Below are 12,436 nucleotides of genomic sequence, written 5' to 3'. Positions count from 1 at the left end.
GAGGGCCAGTCTCCTGCAGAGTTGAACTCCAATTCAGGTTGACTTCAAAATCACATACAGGTGCTTTGTTTGATGTTAGGATGTTTAAGACCCGATTCAGACCTCGCAGTTCGTTAATGAACTGATCATTTGAATCAGGTGTTAGATGAGAGAAGACATGCAAACTGTGCAGTGCTGTGGGTTGAGAATTTCTATTGTTTTATTCTATTGATTGTGATAACAGGAAGCGGAATGATGGTGACCTATCTTTAGGACAGATGTGTTCCTCATACCAGCGCATTCTGCATGCGGCCTACATGTAATCCCCATTCTTCATGCTCTTTTCACACTTGCATTGTTAACATTGCCGATTTGTCGGTCATCAAGCACTTGTCTAGCGTTTAGACATGAACATCTGCTGTTTGCCGGTTGCCAACGAGAATCTGAGGCATTTCAGACAGTCGAATATGAACAACGAATAAACAATGATCACTCGTGATAACATGCACATTGTAAAAAAAAGCATTCTTTATATAGCATCCTAATGTTTAAGAAATTTCAAAGAATTCCTAAGAACAAACGTTATTTTAACCCTCACGGATTCACTCAAAGGACCATTTAACCGTGAAGTCCTCCAGATATCCCATTTGTCCCATTCCAGACATTCTGGAGGGATTCCCTCTTCCGCTCATTCCCTCTCGAATCCTCCAGTCCAGGAGGCATCTATATTTGGAGAGAATTGTAAGACGGCCCATGTCCAGATGTTCATCTAGGCCAACACCTGCTCTCAATACAAGTCAGCGGGGAGCACGAGCCCAAATGCACGTCCCCGTTGCTCTCGCAACTCTCAATCCCATCAGCTTTTCCCCTCGAGCTGACTCGCTTCAGAGGCGCAGCCATGTCTCGCCTCAAAGGCGCCTGCGGCCCTGTTATTATCCTCATTTACTCTCATTACTGCAAGCGAGAACGCTTGGCTGTGATGCTGATCTCTAAACATGTTATCACGAGAGGAAGGAGACGCTCCATTCAGAGCCATGATGTTGTCATGTTTGTGGGCATATGTATTACAGATGATTGGCTGCGGCCCGATCACGCTGTGTATCATGTTCAGTAAACTGACATGCGTAATCTACTGATGATGTTCTTAGTTGAACCGCTCAGGCCTCTAACATTTTTGTTTGTTGAGGAATTATTGCCACGAAGCATTCTTTAACAGTAACAGCTTGATGTTTTGGAGAGCAGCGGTTTCCTCACATGGATACAATGCTCTGTGGGCCTCATTCATGAAACACCATCGGAACGAATTTCCGCTTGGACTTAAATGCATTATGTAAGTTGTCCCTTCAATTCCATGAACGTGTTTTTCTTCGCATGTGATAGCGTTTCCTGCTATTATGATTACTGTGTGAACACATTTAGGTTGCCTCTTATTTACCATTTTAGTAGCCATGTGTCGTGACTCGTGTGTTTTTGATTCTTTGTCTGCCATGGTGCACTGTATGAAGTTACATTATAGACAACGAGGTTATTTTAGTTAACTAAAAAAAGTTTTCAACTTTATTGAAAATCAAATCAAATATTGGCCTAAAAATGATTGGAAATACTTACACTAAACAAAAAAGTTAGATTTTGCCTCAGAAATAAACTGAAATAAGTTTAAGGCACTACAATTACAATAATAAACAAAAAAATAATAAAAATATAAAAAACCTAAAAATAAAACGAATAAAAATGAATTAATTTTATATTGCAACATAAAAAATAAATTAATAATAAAATGACAAAAGCATAGAACAAAACTAAAATTAACATAAAAACTAAAAATCTCAAAATAAAGCTAATTTAAAATATTAGTAAAACTACAATAAAACTAAAAACAAAACTTTAATAACTCTGATAGACAACTACTGTAGTATAATCGCGATTAATCGCATCCAGAATAAAAGTTTGTGTTTACATAATATACAGTATGTCTGTGTACTGTGCATATTCATTTTGTATTTATAAAAATAACAACATACATTCATATATTTAAGAAAAGTATAAAATATAAACATTTATATATAATTTAAATGATTGGTAACTATAAATGAACAAATGTAAATATTTCCTAAATATGTATACATCTATGTGTACGTGTATGCGTTTATAAATACAAAAGTAATATGCACAGTACACAGACATATGTAAAAAAGTTATTAATCGCGATTAATCTAATATTTAGTTAAAATCATTTATTCACCCTCACATAATTTAAATGTCTCATTTTATGTCTCAGTGGTTTTGTGTCCATATACCGGAAGTCAATGTAAAAATGAAATATATAGATCTTAACGGGTAAACTGAAATGCACTAGCTTTGGATAAAAGTCATGTCCACTCCCCAAAATATTCAGAAAATTTATTTCAAAAGCAAAATATGAAAGAAAAACCAAATGTAAGCAAAACAGTAAACAAATCAAACAACGTTAGTGGCATCACAAAGTACAGTCACATACAGTAACATCTTTTAAAGTTTCAGTAACAGACACCTTGTCTGATTTTTTTTGTTTTGCTTCTTAAAACTTGACAGATACACCAACAAAACAAATATGTTAAAAAAAGCACGACCCCATACAGAATGGCGAAATATAGTGTTCTTCCCTTCATATAAAACACAGCCATCCGACACAGAAGTGCTTTACTTGGTCCGTCAATTATCACGAGTATAAATAGGAGTGTTTTTATTTCAAGTTAGACTAAAAGGTAAGAAAAACATATTCAATAGAGTATAACAACATTAAATGTAACCGGTATTTACACAAATCTCAGTTCACACCAATACTCTTGTATTGATTAAAAAATAATTTACAAAACAACGACAACAACTCAGTTAAAACATCCATACTGAAAAAACGTTTATAGAAAAAAATACTTTGCACACAGACTTGCTCTTAGACTTTTCTATGTAGTTAAAACGTAATGCCTAGTTGTTTACGCCATTATAAATCTGCTTTGTACGGAGTGCATATCATCAAGTGCAAATTATTTGCCTTTTAAACGTTGTGCTTCTTTCTACGCGTATTCATCAGGTTTTGTTTTTTCAGAACGCACCTCTGAACCCCGAGTTTAAGAATGAGTGCTATTGCTTCGTCTCACCTGCATGTAGCGTTTGTTCAACCGACCTCAGGAGAATCACTTCCACCCGTAAACAAACTTCCAGTCATTAACCCTGAGCTCAGGATGTGAGTCTTTCAGTCGTCTCTCAGAGGTCTTCTGGATTTACGACAGGCACTGAAGGCTTTACTATGGTTCTCGAAATTGCACAGTGAATCTCCCCGCGGCGAGAGAGGTGGAGAAAAGGCCTTCAAGCATCCGAGATGCAGCTCTGGATCTTATCAATCCACTGTTGAGCGCTCTGAGCGTCCGCTGCGCAGAAGTTATACACCCGTTTAGTGGTCTTCAGCTGAAGGGACAAAAAAGTCTGAGATGAAATAAACCCGAGAGATATAATATAGTGTAGTACTAATGGATACAGTGTACTTCATTGCTTAGAGAAGGATGGAGAACTCACATCAAAGAAAGCTTTTTCGCTGACGTGTTTAGGGGCTCCTATGGTTGGCGTCGCAACCAAAACAGACTCCACCTCTGCCAGATCTATGAAACCCCGACAGTTTGTGTCCTCATCCGTCTCATAATATCTCAACTAGAGAGAGCGAGTCATTTTTAAGATGTACACAACACCATGACATGAAAAAATAAAACGAGGAGTAAATGAATGGCATACCTGATGTTTGGTTACGTCCAAAACAAACCACCGGGCTTTCCAAGCTTTAAGTAATGCTCCTCGCTTGTACAGGATTCCCTCAAATGATCTATATGAATGAAAAAGATGCATGTCAAAAAGAACACCGGTTTGAATGTGTACGTCTGTCACGCTTACCTGTTGTCTTCATTCTTTGGGTTAAACTGATTGTAAAGCGTGGCTGCCCTGCGATTCACTCCGTTGACTGCGGTGGGGCTGCTGTCCTCTACCAGGTCGCTGTCGGGTAGGTGTAACATAGAGCGTCGATGATAAACCTGCAGGTTAGGAGTGTGGACCAGGCCAGAGATGGATGTCGAATCCTTTCGCAGCTAAGAGATGAGGTTAGATAAGGTGCAGGAATAAGCAATATGACACATTTGTGACGAAACAAGGGGAATAAAAACAGAGGAAGGTATTTACATTGCCTTCCTGTTTGAGGTCTTCCTGGATGCTGTCTCGCACCTTCTCCAGAGTGATGTGCCACGGATCCGACGGCTGTCCCAGTTCCCCCTCCAGCCTCCCGATGTCCTGCAAACACATCGATTCATATCTTTTCAAAAATCTCTTTTTCAAATTTTCGAGTCCCAGCAGCAGGGATTGTGGGTGGGGGGAGTTAATGGCCAGCGCTTTCTTCCACCTTCAATAATGTTTCAGACACAACCTAAAGCTGCTGTCAGTCTAAACAGGAAGTCACCTCTTATGGTTTCACACAGGGTTTATGTTAAAGTATAAATTCAGAGATTTAGTTAAATATTACGTTACTACGATGTTTATTTATCATCACAAATTGGGTCATAAGTTGATCAAAAGTTGACATTTATAAATAAAGTTACTAGTTGCCGCTTCATTACACATTTTGTAGGATTTCTACCAATCACCAAACCGCACAGGATTGTGGGATTTAAGAGACACCTATGCTACTTATAAAGTATGCTTTTACACAAACATTCGGTTTAGTTGATAGTTTGCATTTGTTTTTGTTTGAAGTGATACTGCTGTCCATTGTAGTGACCTTAATGCATAAAAATCTTACCGTTTTTTTACATTTATGCATTTTTTTCAATGCTTTTTATTTTTGCTGCGGCAGTTAATGACCAGTGCTTTCTTCCACCTTTAATACCACGACTGAGGTGAGACCCTTGAGCAAGGCACCAAACCCCCAACTGCTTACCGGGTGCCGCAGCAAAAAAAAAATGGCTGCCCACTGCTCCGGGTGTGTGTGTTACTCACTGCTGTGTGTGTGAACTTGGATGGGTAAAATGCAGAGCACAAATTCCGAGTATGGGACTCCATACTTGGCCATACACATCAGGTCACTTTTTTAAGGATGTTTTATGAAGTAACTACTAGTCCTAGTATACTTGAAAGTGTACCATTTCAATTTTACTTGCACTAAATTGGCCTATTTTTAATTTATAGAAGTGTACTTCTTGTAGTGTAACAGTAGTACATTTTTGACTCAACTGAAAAGTACATAATAGAGAAGTGCTCAAAAGTAGACTTAAAGAGATAGTTCACCCTCCCCCCAAAAACATAAACAAACAAAAAAATGATATCATCATTTTTTCCACCCTAATGTCATTTAAAACATGTATAATTACATTTACATTTAGTCATTTAGCAGACGCTTTTATCCAAAGTGACTTACAGAGAGTTCAGGGAGCAATAAGTGATATGTCATACAGGAGCAATAATACAATAGGTGCTAATCCAAAGTTACTATTATCAACAAAAGCTAGACCACTACCTGTTGAGAGAAAGAGAGAGGGTTAGTTTTTTTCATTTTTCTGTCAAGTATTCACAGAAGAGATGGGTTTTAAGTAGTTTTTTGAATGTTGTGAGAGATGTGGTTGACCGGACTGAGCTAGGAAGAGTGTTCCACCAGGAAGGAGTTGTGAAGGAGAATGAGCGGGAAAGCGATTTACTGCCCATATGAGAAGGCAATACAAGACGCCGCTGGTTTGCTGACCGCAGGGTTCTTGATGGGGTGTAGGAGGGTGTGAAAGTATGCCGGTGCAGGTCCAGTGATAGTCCTGTAAGCAAGCATTAGTGACTTGAATCTGATACGGGCTTCAACCGGTAGCCAGTGGAGAGAGATGAAAAGGGGTGTCACTTGAGCCCTTTTGGGTTGTTGGAAGACGAGGCGTGCTGCTGCATTCTGAACCAGCTGGAGCGGTTTGATAGCCTTTGCAGGAAGACCAGCAAGGAGAGCATTGCAGTAGTCCAACCTTGAGATCACCAGGGCCTGGACATGGAGTTGTGCCGCATGCTCAGTGAGATAGGGTCTAACCTTTCTAATGTTGAATAAGGCATATCGGCATGACTGCGTTGTCTTTGCAATGTGATCATTGAAGTACAGCTGTTCATCAAATATGACTCTGAGGTTCCTGGCTGTTTTGGAAGGAGTGATAGTGATATAGCCAAGTTGGATGGTGAGATCGTGTTGCACCGTGGGGTGTGCCGGAAACACGAGTAGTTCTGTCTTGGCAGGGTTCAGCTGGAGGTGATGCTCTTTCATCCAAGCTGAGATGTCTTCTAGGCAGGCTGTAATGCGAGCTGCTACAGTGGTATCGTCTGGGTGAAACGAGATGTAGATCTGGGTGTCGTCAGCATAACAGTGATACGAGAAGCCGTGTGCCCGTATGATGGGTCCCAAGGATGTCGTGTAGATGGAAAAAAGCAGCGGTCCAAGCACCGATCCCTGAGGGACCCCAGTGATCGTGTGGTGAGCAGTGGACAGCGAGCCCCTCCATGACACCCTGAAGGATTTGCCGGAGAGGTAGGATTTGAGCCAGCGGAGAGGAGTGCCTGAGATTCCTAGAGATGACAGGGTTGCTAGCAGTATCTGGTGATTGACAGTGTCAAACGCTGCAGATAGGTCTAGCAGAACCAGGACCGAGGAGTTAGATTCCGCCTTGGCTAGCCGCAGTGTTTCTGTGACCGATAGCAGTGCAGTCTCAGTGGAGTGGTTTGTTTTGAAGCCAGACTGCTTGTCATCCAGTAGTTTATTCTGGGATAGGTAGGAGGACACCTGGTTGACAGCTGCCCTTTCAAGTGTTTTTGCAATAAATGGGAGGAGAGAGACAGGTCTGTATATGACTCTTTCTTCTGTGAACACAGAAGAAACACAAACACTTCTGTGGAACACAAAACAAGATATTTAAAAAAAATGTTTGAGTCTGTAAAATGGAAGTCAATGGGGGCCAGTACTGTTTGGTTACCAACGTTCTTCAAAATATCTTCTTGTGTTCTGCAGAAGAAAGAAAGTCATACAGGTTTGGAACAACACGAGGGCAAGGAAATGATAAAATCATTTTCATTTTTTGATGAACTATCCGTTTAAGTGTACTTTCTTACAGTGCCCTCCACTATTATTGGCACCCTTGGTAAATATGAGCAAAGAAGGCTGTAAAAATAAATTATGCATTGTTTTTCCGTTTGATCTTTTATTAAAAAAATCTACAATTTCCAACATTTCATTTAAGTAAAACAATTTGAAGTTGGGGGAATATAACATTATGAATTTTTTTTTTATAATACACCCTGGTCACAATTATTGGCACCCTTTTATTCAAAACGTTCTGCAACCTCCATTTGCATGAAAAACAGCTCTGAGTCTTTTCTTTTATGTCTGATGAGGTTTGAGAATATATGGCAAGTCATCCGAGTCCATACCTATATACAGAATTTCTTAAAGTGGCAGTCCGTCAGAATGGCCTCTTTGTCGCCATCTCAGTTTGTGATTGCTACTGCAAGTGATGTGCAGAGGTATTTCTTTACGTGAGTTGTGATTCGGCACTGCTCAACTGCGCGGATAAGTCTGATGTTTTGAGTCGTATGTCACGTGCGGCCTGTGACAGTGCACGGGTGAGAATCTTCACTGTACTTCAGTAGCGCATAATAAACATAACAGATAACATGGCAGATGATACAACACGAAACACATAAGAACATAAACAGACCCAAATAGTGCAAATGGAGGCTGTGTTGAAGTGTTTTGATATTATTTCGGGTGCTGGGTCATATCCATAACTGCCAACACTGCCGTTTTGGCCGGGAGTCTCCCTTAACGCGAACCGGACAGAAGATCCGCGATCGCGGGTCTCAAATGCTGACAGGTACAGTCATATATCATTATACACAACACAACTATATATACATAAACTATACGCAAAGCCTTGTCATCACTTCCTGGAAAATAAGTCTGCATTTTTGAGTAAAATCACAGGCTTCACTTATCCCGTGCGAGTGCGCCCACGAAATACAGATGCGGGGAGGTAATTTCTAAATCACACGAGGTCCCCAGATGATACTAATCCCGTGCGAATAGGGCTTAAGTTACATTTATCATCCTTTCACATTCCCTTTTTCTTCGTAAATGCTCATCAGTTCGTACTTTCTTGGTTTTCACAACTGATGAATCCCCAGATGTCAGCGCTGCTTGGCTTTTAAAAGTAAAAGTACTAAACGCCGCCACAAATAATACTAAAAGTTTCCAAGAAAAATGTTCTGTGTTCAATGCTACCCGTCACCCGCAGCATCCACACGCAGGCTAGCAGCCGGATCCTCTTCGTTCTGTTCACGAATGTGACGAAATGACGCATAGACGAAAGACACCAAATAAGGATTTCCTGAGAAACACTACCCGACAAGGAAAATTACAAACCATTATTACAAGCTTTCTGTGGTGAATCCAGCAAGGGTAACGACACAGTTTTAAACACCGTTCTTTCATGTACTTGCTCAATAATTGGTTTTAGTTCCTTTTTAATGAACAAAAACTTACGGACTGCCACTTTAAGATCCTTTAAATGTCGGTGCTCTCTTATCTCCAGTTCATCCCACTCATTTTCTATAGTGTTCAGATCAGGGAACTGGGATGGCTATGGCAGGATCTTGATTTTGCGTTCAGTGTCCATGTGTGCTGATGGAAGGTCTAACCACGACCCATTATAATATTTCTATAAGAGCAAGTCAGATTTAGATTTTATATTTGTTGGTATTTGATATAAAACATGACGCCATGTATCTGAAGAAGATGTCCAGGACCTCTGGTATAAAAGTAGGTTCACAACAATGAAGATCTGGCGACATATTTAACTGTGGACATAGGGCATTCTTTTATCCCTGTGTGCCCCAAACCTATCTTGTGTTATTGCTGCCAAAAACTCTATTTCATTCCATATGGCCATAGACCCCAGTCCTGGTTGAAGTTCCAGTATGGCAGATTAATATGGTGTTTGTTTTTACATGAGAGCAGAAGATTTGTTTCTTGAACAGTGTCCCAAACAACTTGTGGTGAAGGAGGTGCAGTTTTCCTTTATTTTTATTAAATGCTTTTTGACCCCAAAATTAAACTGATTACTGCAATTTTCCATCTGTGCTCTTTGAAGAGTGTTTGGTCACTCAAATTCTTCTCCTCATTGTGCATTAAGACAATATAGACACACATCCTGTTTCAAGCTGATTTTCAACATCTCCAGTCCATTAAAACTTCTTGATCATTGCCCTGATGTTGGAAATCAGATTTGTATTGTTTTAACTTTTTCCTTAAAGCCATTTTGTATTTTGTGCAGCTCAACAGAACTGTATTGCACATCAGAACTATATTCTTTGGTTTTACTCATTGTGATAAATGATTAAGGGGGTTTGGGCTGTGTGTTACTAATATTTATTCTCCTGTGCAACAAGAAGTCATGACTGGACAACATCATGTTTCTAGTCACCTTGGTGTGCCAAGAAAATGTAAATATCAATGGGAATATACTTGGGAGACATTTTACTCATAAGAATTTCTAAGGGTGCCAATAATTGTGACCAGGGTGTATAAGAGAATTTTTTTTTTTCATAATGTTAGATTCCCCCACTTCTAATTGTTTTACTTTAATGAAATGTTGGAATATTGTAGATTTTTTAAATAAAAGATAAAAAGGAGAAACAATGCAGATTTATTTTTTACAGCCTTCTTTGCTCATATTTACCAAGGGTGCCAATAATAGTGGAGCACACTGTATATGTAGTTTAAAATAACACTAATCGCACACTTGAATAAACTTGTTTTCTGTAGGAAGGAAATGTGACACCCAAATCTAATGTTTGTGTAAAAGCATACTTTATAGGTAGCATAGGTGTCTCTTAAAAATCCCACAATCCTCTGCGGTTTGGTGATTGGTAGAAATCCTACAAAATGTGTAATGAAGCCGTAGGCTAATGCAGTGGTTCTCAAACATTTTTGTTGTAAGGCCCCCTTTGTGTAGGGTGCATCGTTTAGTGCCCCCCACCCCAAATAAAGACTTATAATTTTAGAATTTTAATTAAACCAAAAACATATTCAGTTATACAGTCCTGGAACATCAATTATTTTGGTTGGTGGGCTTATTTTTTTTATGTTTGATTTCATAAAATTTATGATAAATTTCTATATTTCCTAAAATGCCACAAAATATGTGGCCCCCCTGGATCCATCTTGGGGTCCCCCAGGGGGCCACGGCCCCCAGTTTGAGAACCACTGGGCTAACGAGTAACTTTATTTATAAATGTCAACTTTTGATCAACTTATGACCCAATTTGTGATGATAAATAAACATCGTAGTAAAGTAATATTTAATATTTCTAATATATCATCTAAATCTCTGAATTTATAATGCAACTATAGATGTGATGTTGTGATGTCTTCAAAGCCTGTCTGAAACCATAGCAGGCGACTTCCTGTTTAGACTGACAGCAGCTTTACGTTTCAGACACAAGCTGCAATTAAAAAAGGATAAAGACGTGTGGACTCACAGCCAACAGTTTGGTGATCACGTCGGGCTGAGCGCGGCTCACGCTGCTATAACACGGCCAGACGATTCTTCTCTTGGTGGTGGCGATGGTGTCTGACTCTTCTGCGTTCTGTGAGCGCGTGGAGATCATGCACCAGTCGTAAGACGGGCCGGTGGACAGAGTCTCTCCCGTGAAGAACTCCCATGTCGTCAGATTGGGGATGGAGATCATTGGCTTTAACACTGGCTATGAAAACAGAAAAGTCAGTCTTTTATTTGTCACACATACGTATACACAATATTCAGGACATCCAGAAAAAGCATTAATTGTGACTTTTTTGACACCATTTAATTTAGGATTTGAGTGTGGTGCTGGCAAATGCGTAAATGTAAATGCATTACTAGTTCTTAAAGAAAACTCATTGAGTACTTAACATCTAAGTAAGACATTACAACGTTCTGCCGTCCGACTAATGTCTACGGTTGTAAACTTTGCTCTCCTTAAACTCCATCAGATGTTTTTCTCTCGCAATATGAGTCACACTACACTGATTCCCCCTCATTAGAAGAACGTGAGGAGATGACCCGCCGTTAAAAGACAAGCTTGTCCTCCTTTAACTCACAGCCTGGAATTGAAGCTTTAGCCCCATGCGTCTGGAGAGCAGTAAACATCAACGTGACTTGCACAAGAATCATCATGTCTCATTATAAAACCGGACATGCGAGGTAGAGAGGCTTCTTTTACGACCAAACCCAGCCCATTCAAACTTTGTTTTGCCAGACCTTGGCAACCTGATTGAGATGCGACGAGACTGCTTTATAAGGTCACCGAGGCTGTTTTGCAATCGTGGCAAACTATGGCTCACTGTCTGTGATCTGGGAGAAGACGTCAACATATTTGAGACTAGTAAGTCAACATCCCTTCCCAACAGAGTGCACCGGGGTAAAAGCCATTGGAGCTGTCTGATACCTCAGAGAAACTCTTTACCTCCGTCTCTGATGGGCTGTACAGGTAGTTGAAGAACAGAGGGGTCCTGCGATGCATGCGGTTGATAAACTCCCAGATACAGATTCCTTTTTTGGATTGTTTGTCTCCTTTATCCTCGAACAATGTGCCTTTGGTGAGAAGACACAAAGAAGCGATTGTTAATGCAGGAGGTAACACAATCAGGTGTGAAACAAAATATCACAGGATGAGTCGGAGAAGACTAGCAGCGTTAAATAAAAAACACCGTTTAGGTCATGGTTACAGTACGTAGCAAAATGTGTTGTAGGTTAAGGGAACACACACGTCAGCGGCCAAAAGTGATGTTCAGGGGACATATATATTTTTTCAATATTTGCTTTTATCGTAGCTTTCCCGTTGCTCAGTGGTTAGAGTATGGCGCTAGCAACACCAAGGTCATGGGTTTGATCCCAGGGATTGCACATAATTAGAAAAAAAGTATAGTATAATGCAATGTAAGTCGCTTTGGATAAAAGCGTCAACCAAATGCATAAATGTAAATGCTCCACCAGGTTGAATTAAATACCGAATGAGTACTTTTAAAGACTTTATATGACAAAATTATTTGGCAAACTACAGCATATCAAGGAATATGGGTTTTATTCTAATATACAAAAAAGTGAGCATATGGGCGATTCCAGTGTTATGGATGTAACTTTTTAGTCAAAACTTTAATATAAACTTTCGAGAATGTATTTATTACCACTATAACAAACCATCTGTTTATATTTTTCCAAACCCCTAGTCTAGTCATAAAAAACAGTTTTTTATTTTAAAAAAGGGAAATATACATGCGTTGTGACAAAAAAGCATGCATGTTACTGAGAAACAACATACTTTGTAGGACTTCTGTGAATTATAATGCACAAACCACAAGCAATAAACCCCAAAAATGGAGAAGTATGGC

General features: G+C 39.7%; 1 protein-coding gene across 2 annotated transcripts in view; it reads right to left on the bottom strand.

Moving 5' to 3' along the window:
• Positions 1-2,365: 2,365 nt before the first annotated feature.
• The window catches only part of sbf2 (SET binding factor 2), a 119,413-nt gene continuing 109,342 nt past the window's right edge, over positions 2,366-12,436 (bottom strand). For both annotated transcript variants that reach the window (XM_057333788.1, XM_057333798.1), the window contains 7 exons: positions 11,512-11,639; positions 10,546-10,770; positions 4,183-4,290; positions 3,901-4,091; positions 3,745-3,832; positions 3,532-3,663; positions 2,366-3,423 (listed from right to left, as the gene is read on the bottom strand). In XM_057333788.1, coding sequence (XP_057189771.1) covers positions 3,325-3,423; positions 3,532-3,663; positions 3,745-3,832; positions 3,901-4,091; positions 4,183-4,290; positions 10,546-10,770; positions 11,512-11,639 — 971 coding nt within the window. In that variant the 3' untranslated portion in view covers positions 2,366-3,324. The remainder of the gene's footprint in view (positions 3,424-3,531; positions 3,664-3,744; positions 3,833-3,900; positions 4,092-4,182; positions 4,291-10,545; positions 10,771-11,511; positions 11,640-12,436) is intronic.

This window comes from Triplophysa rosa, linkage group LG1 (assembly GCF_024868665.1).
Source record: "Triplophysa rosa linkage group LG1, Trosa_1v2, whole genome shotgun sequence".
In the NCBI taxonomy this organism is placed as follows: domain Eukaryota; kingdom Metazoa; phylum Chordata; class Actinopteri; order Cypriniformes; family Nemacheilidae; genus Triplophysa; species Triplophysa rosa.
This window is presented reverse-complemented; position numbering and strand designations above follow the sequence as displayed.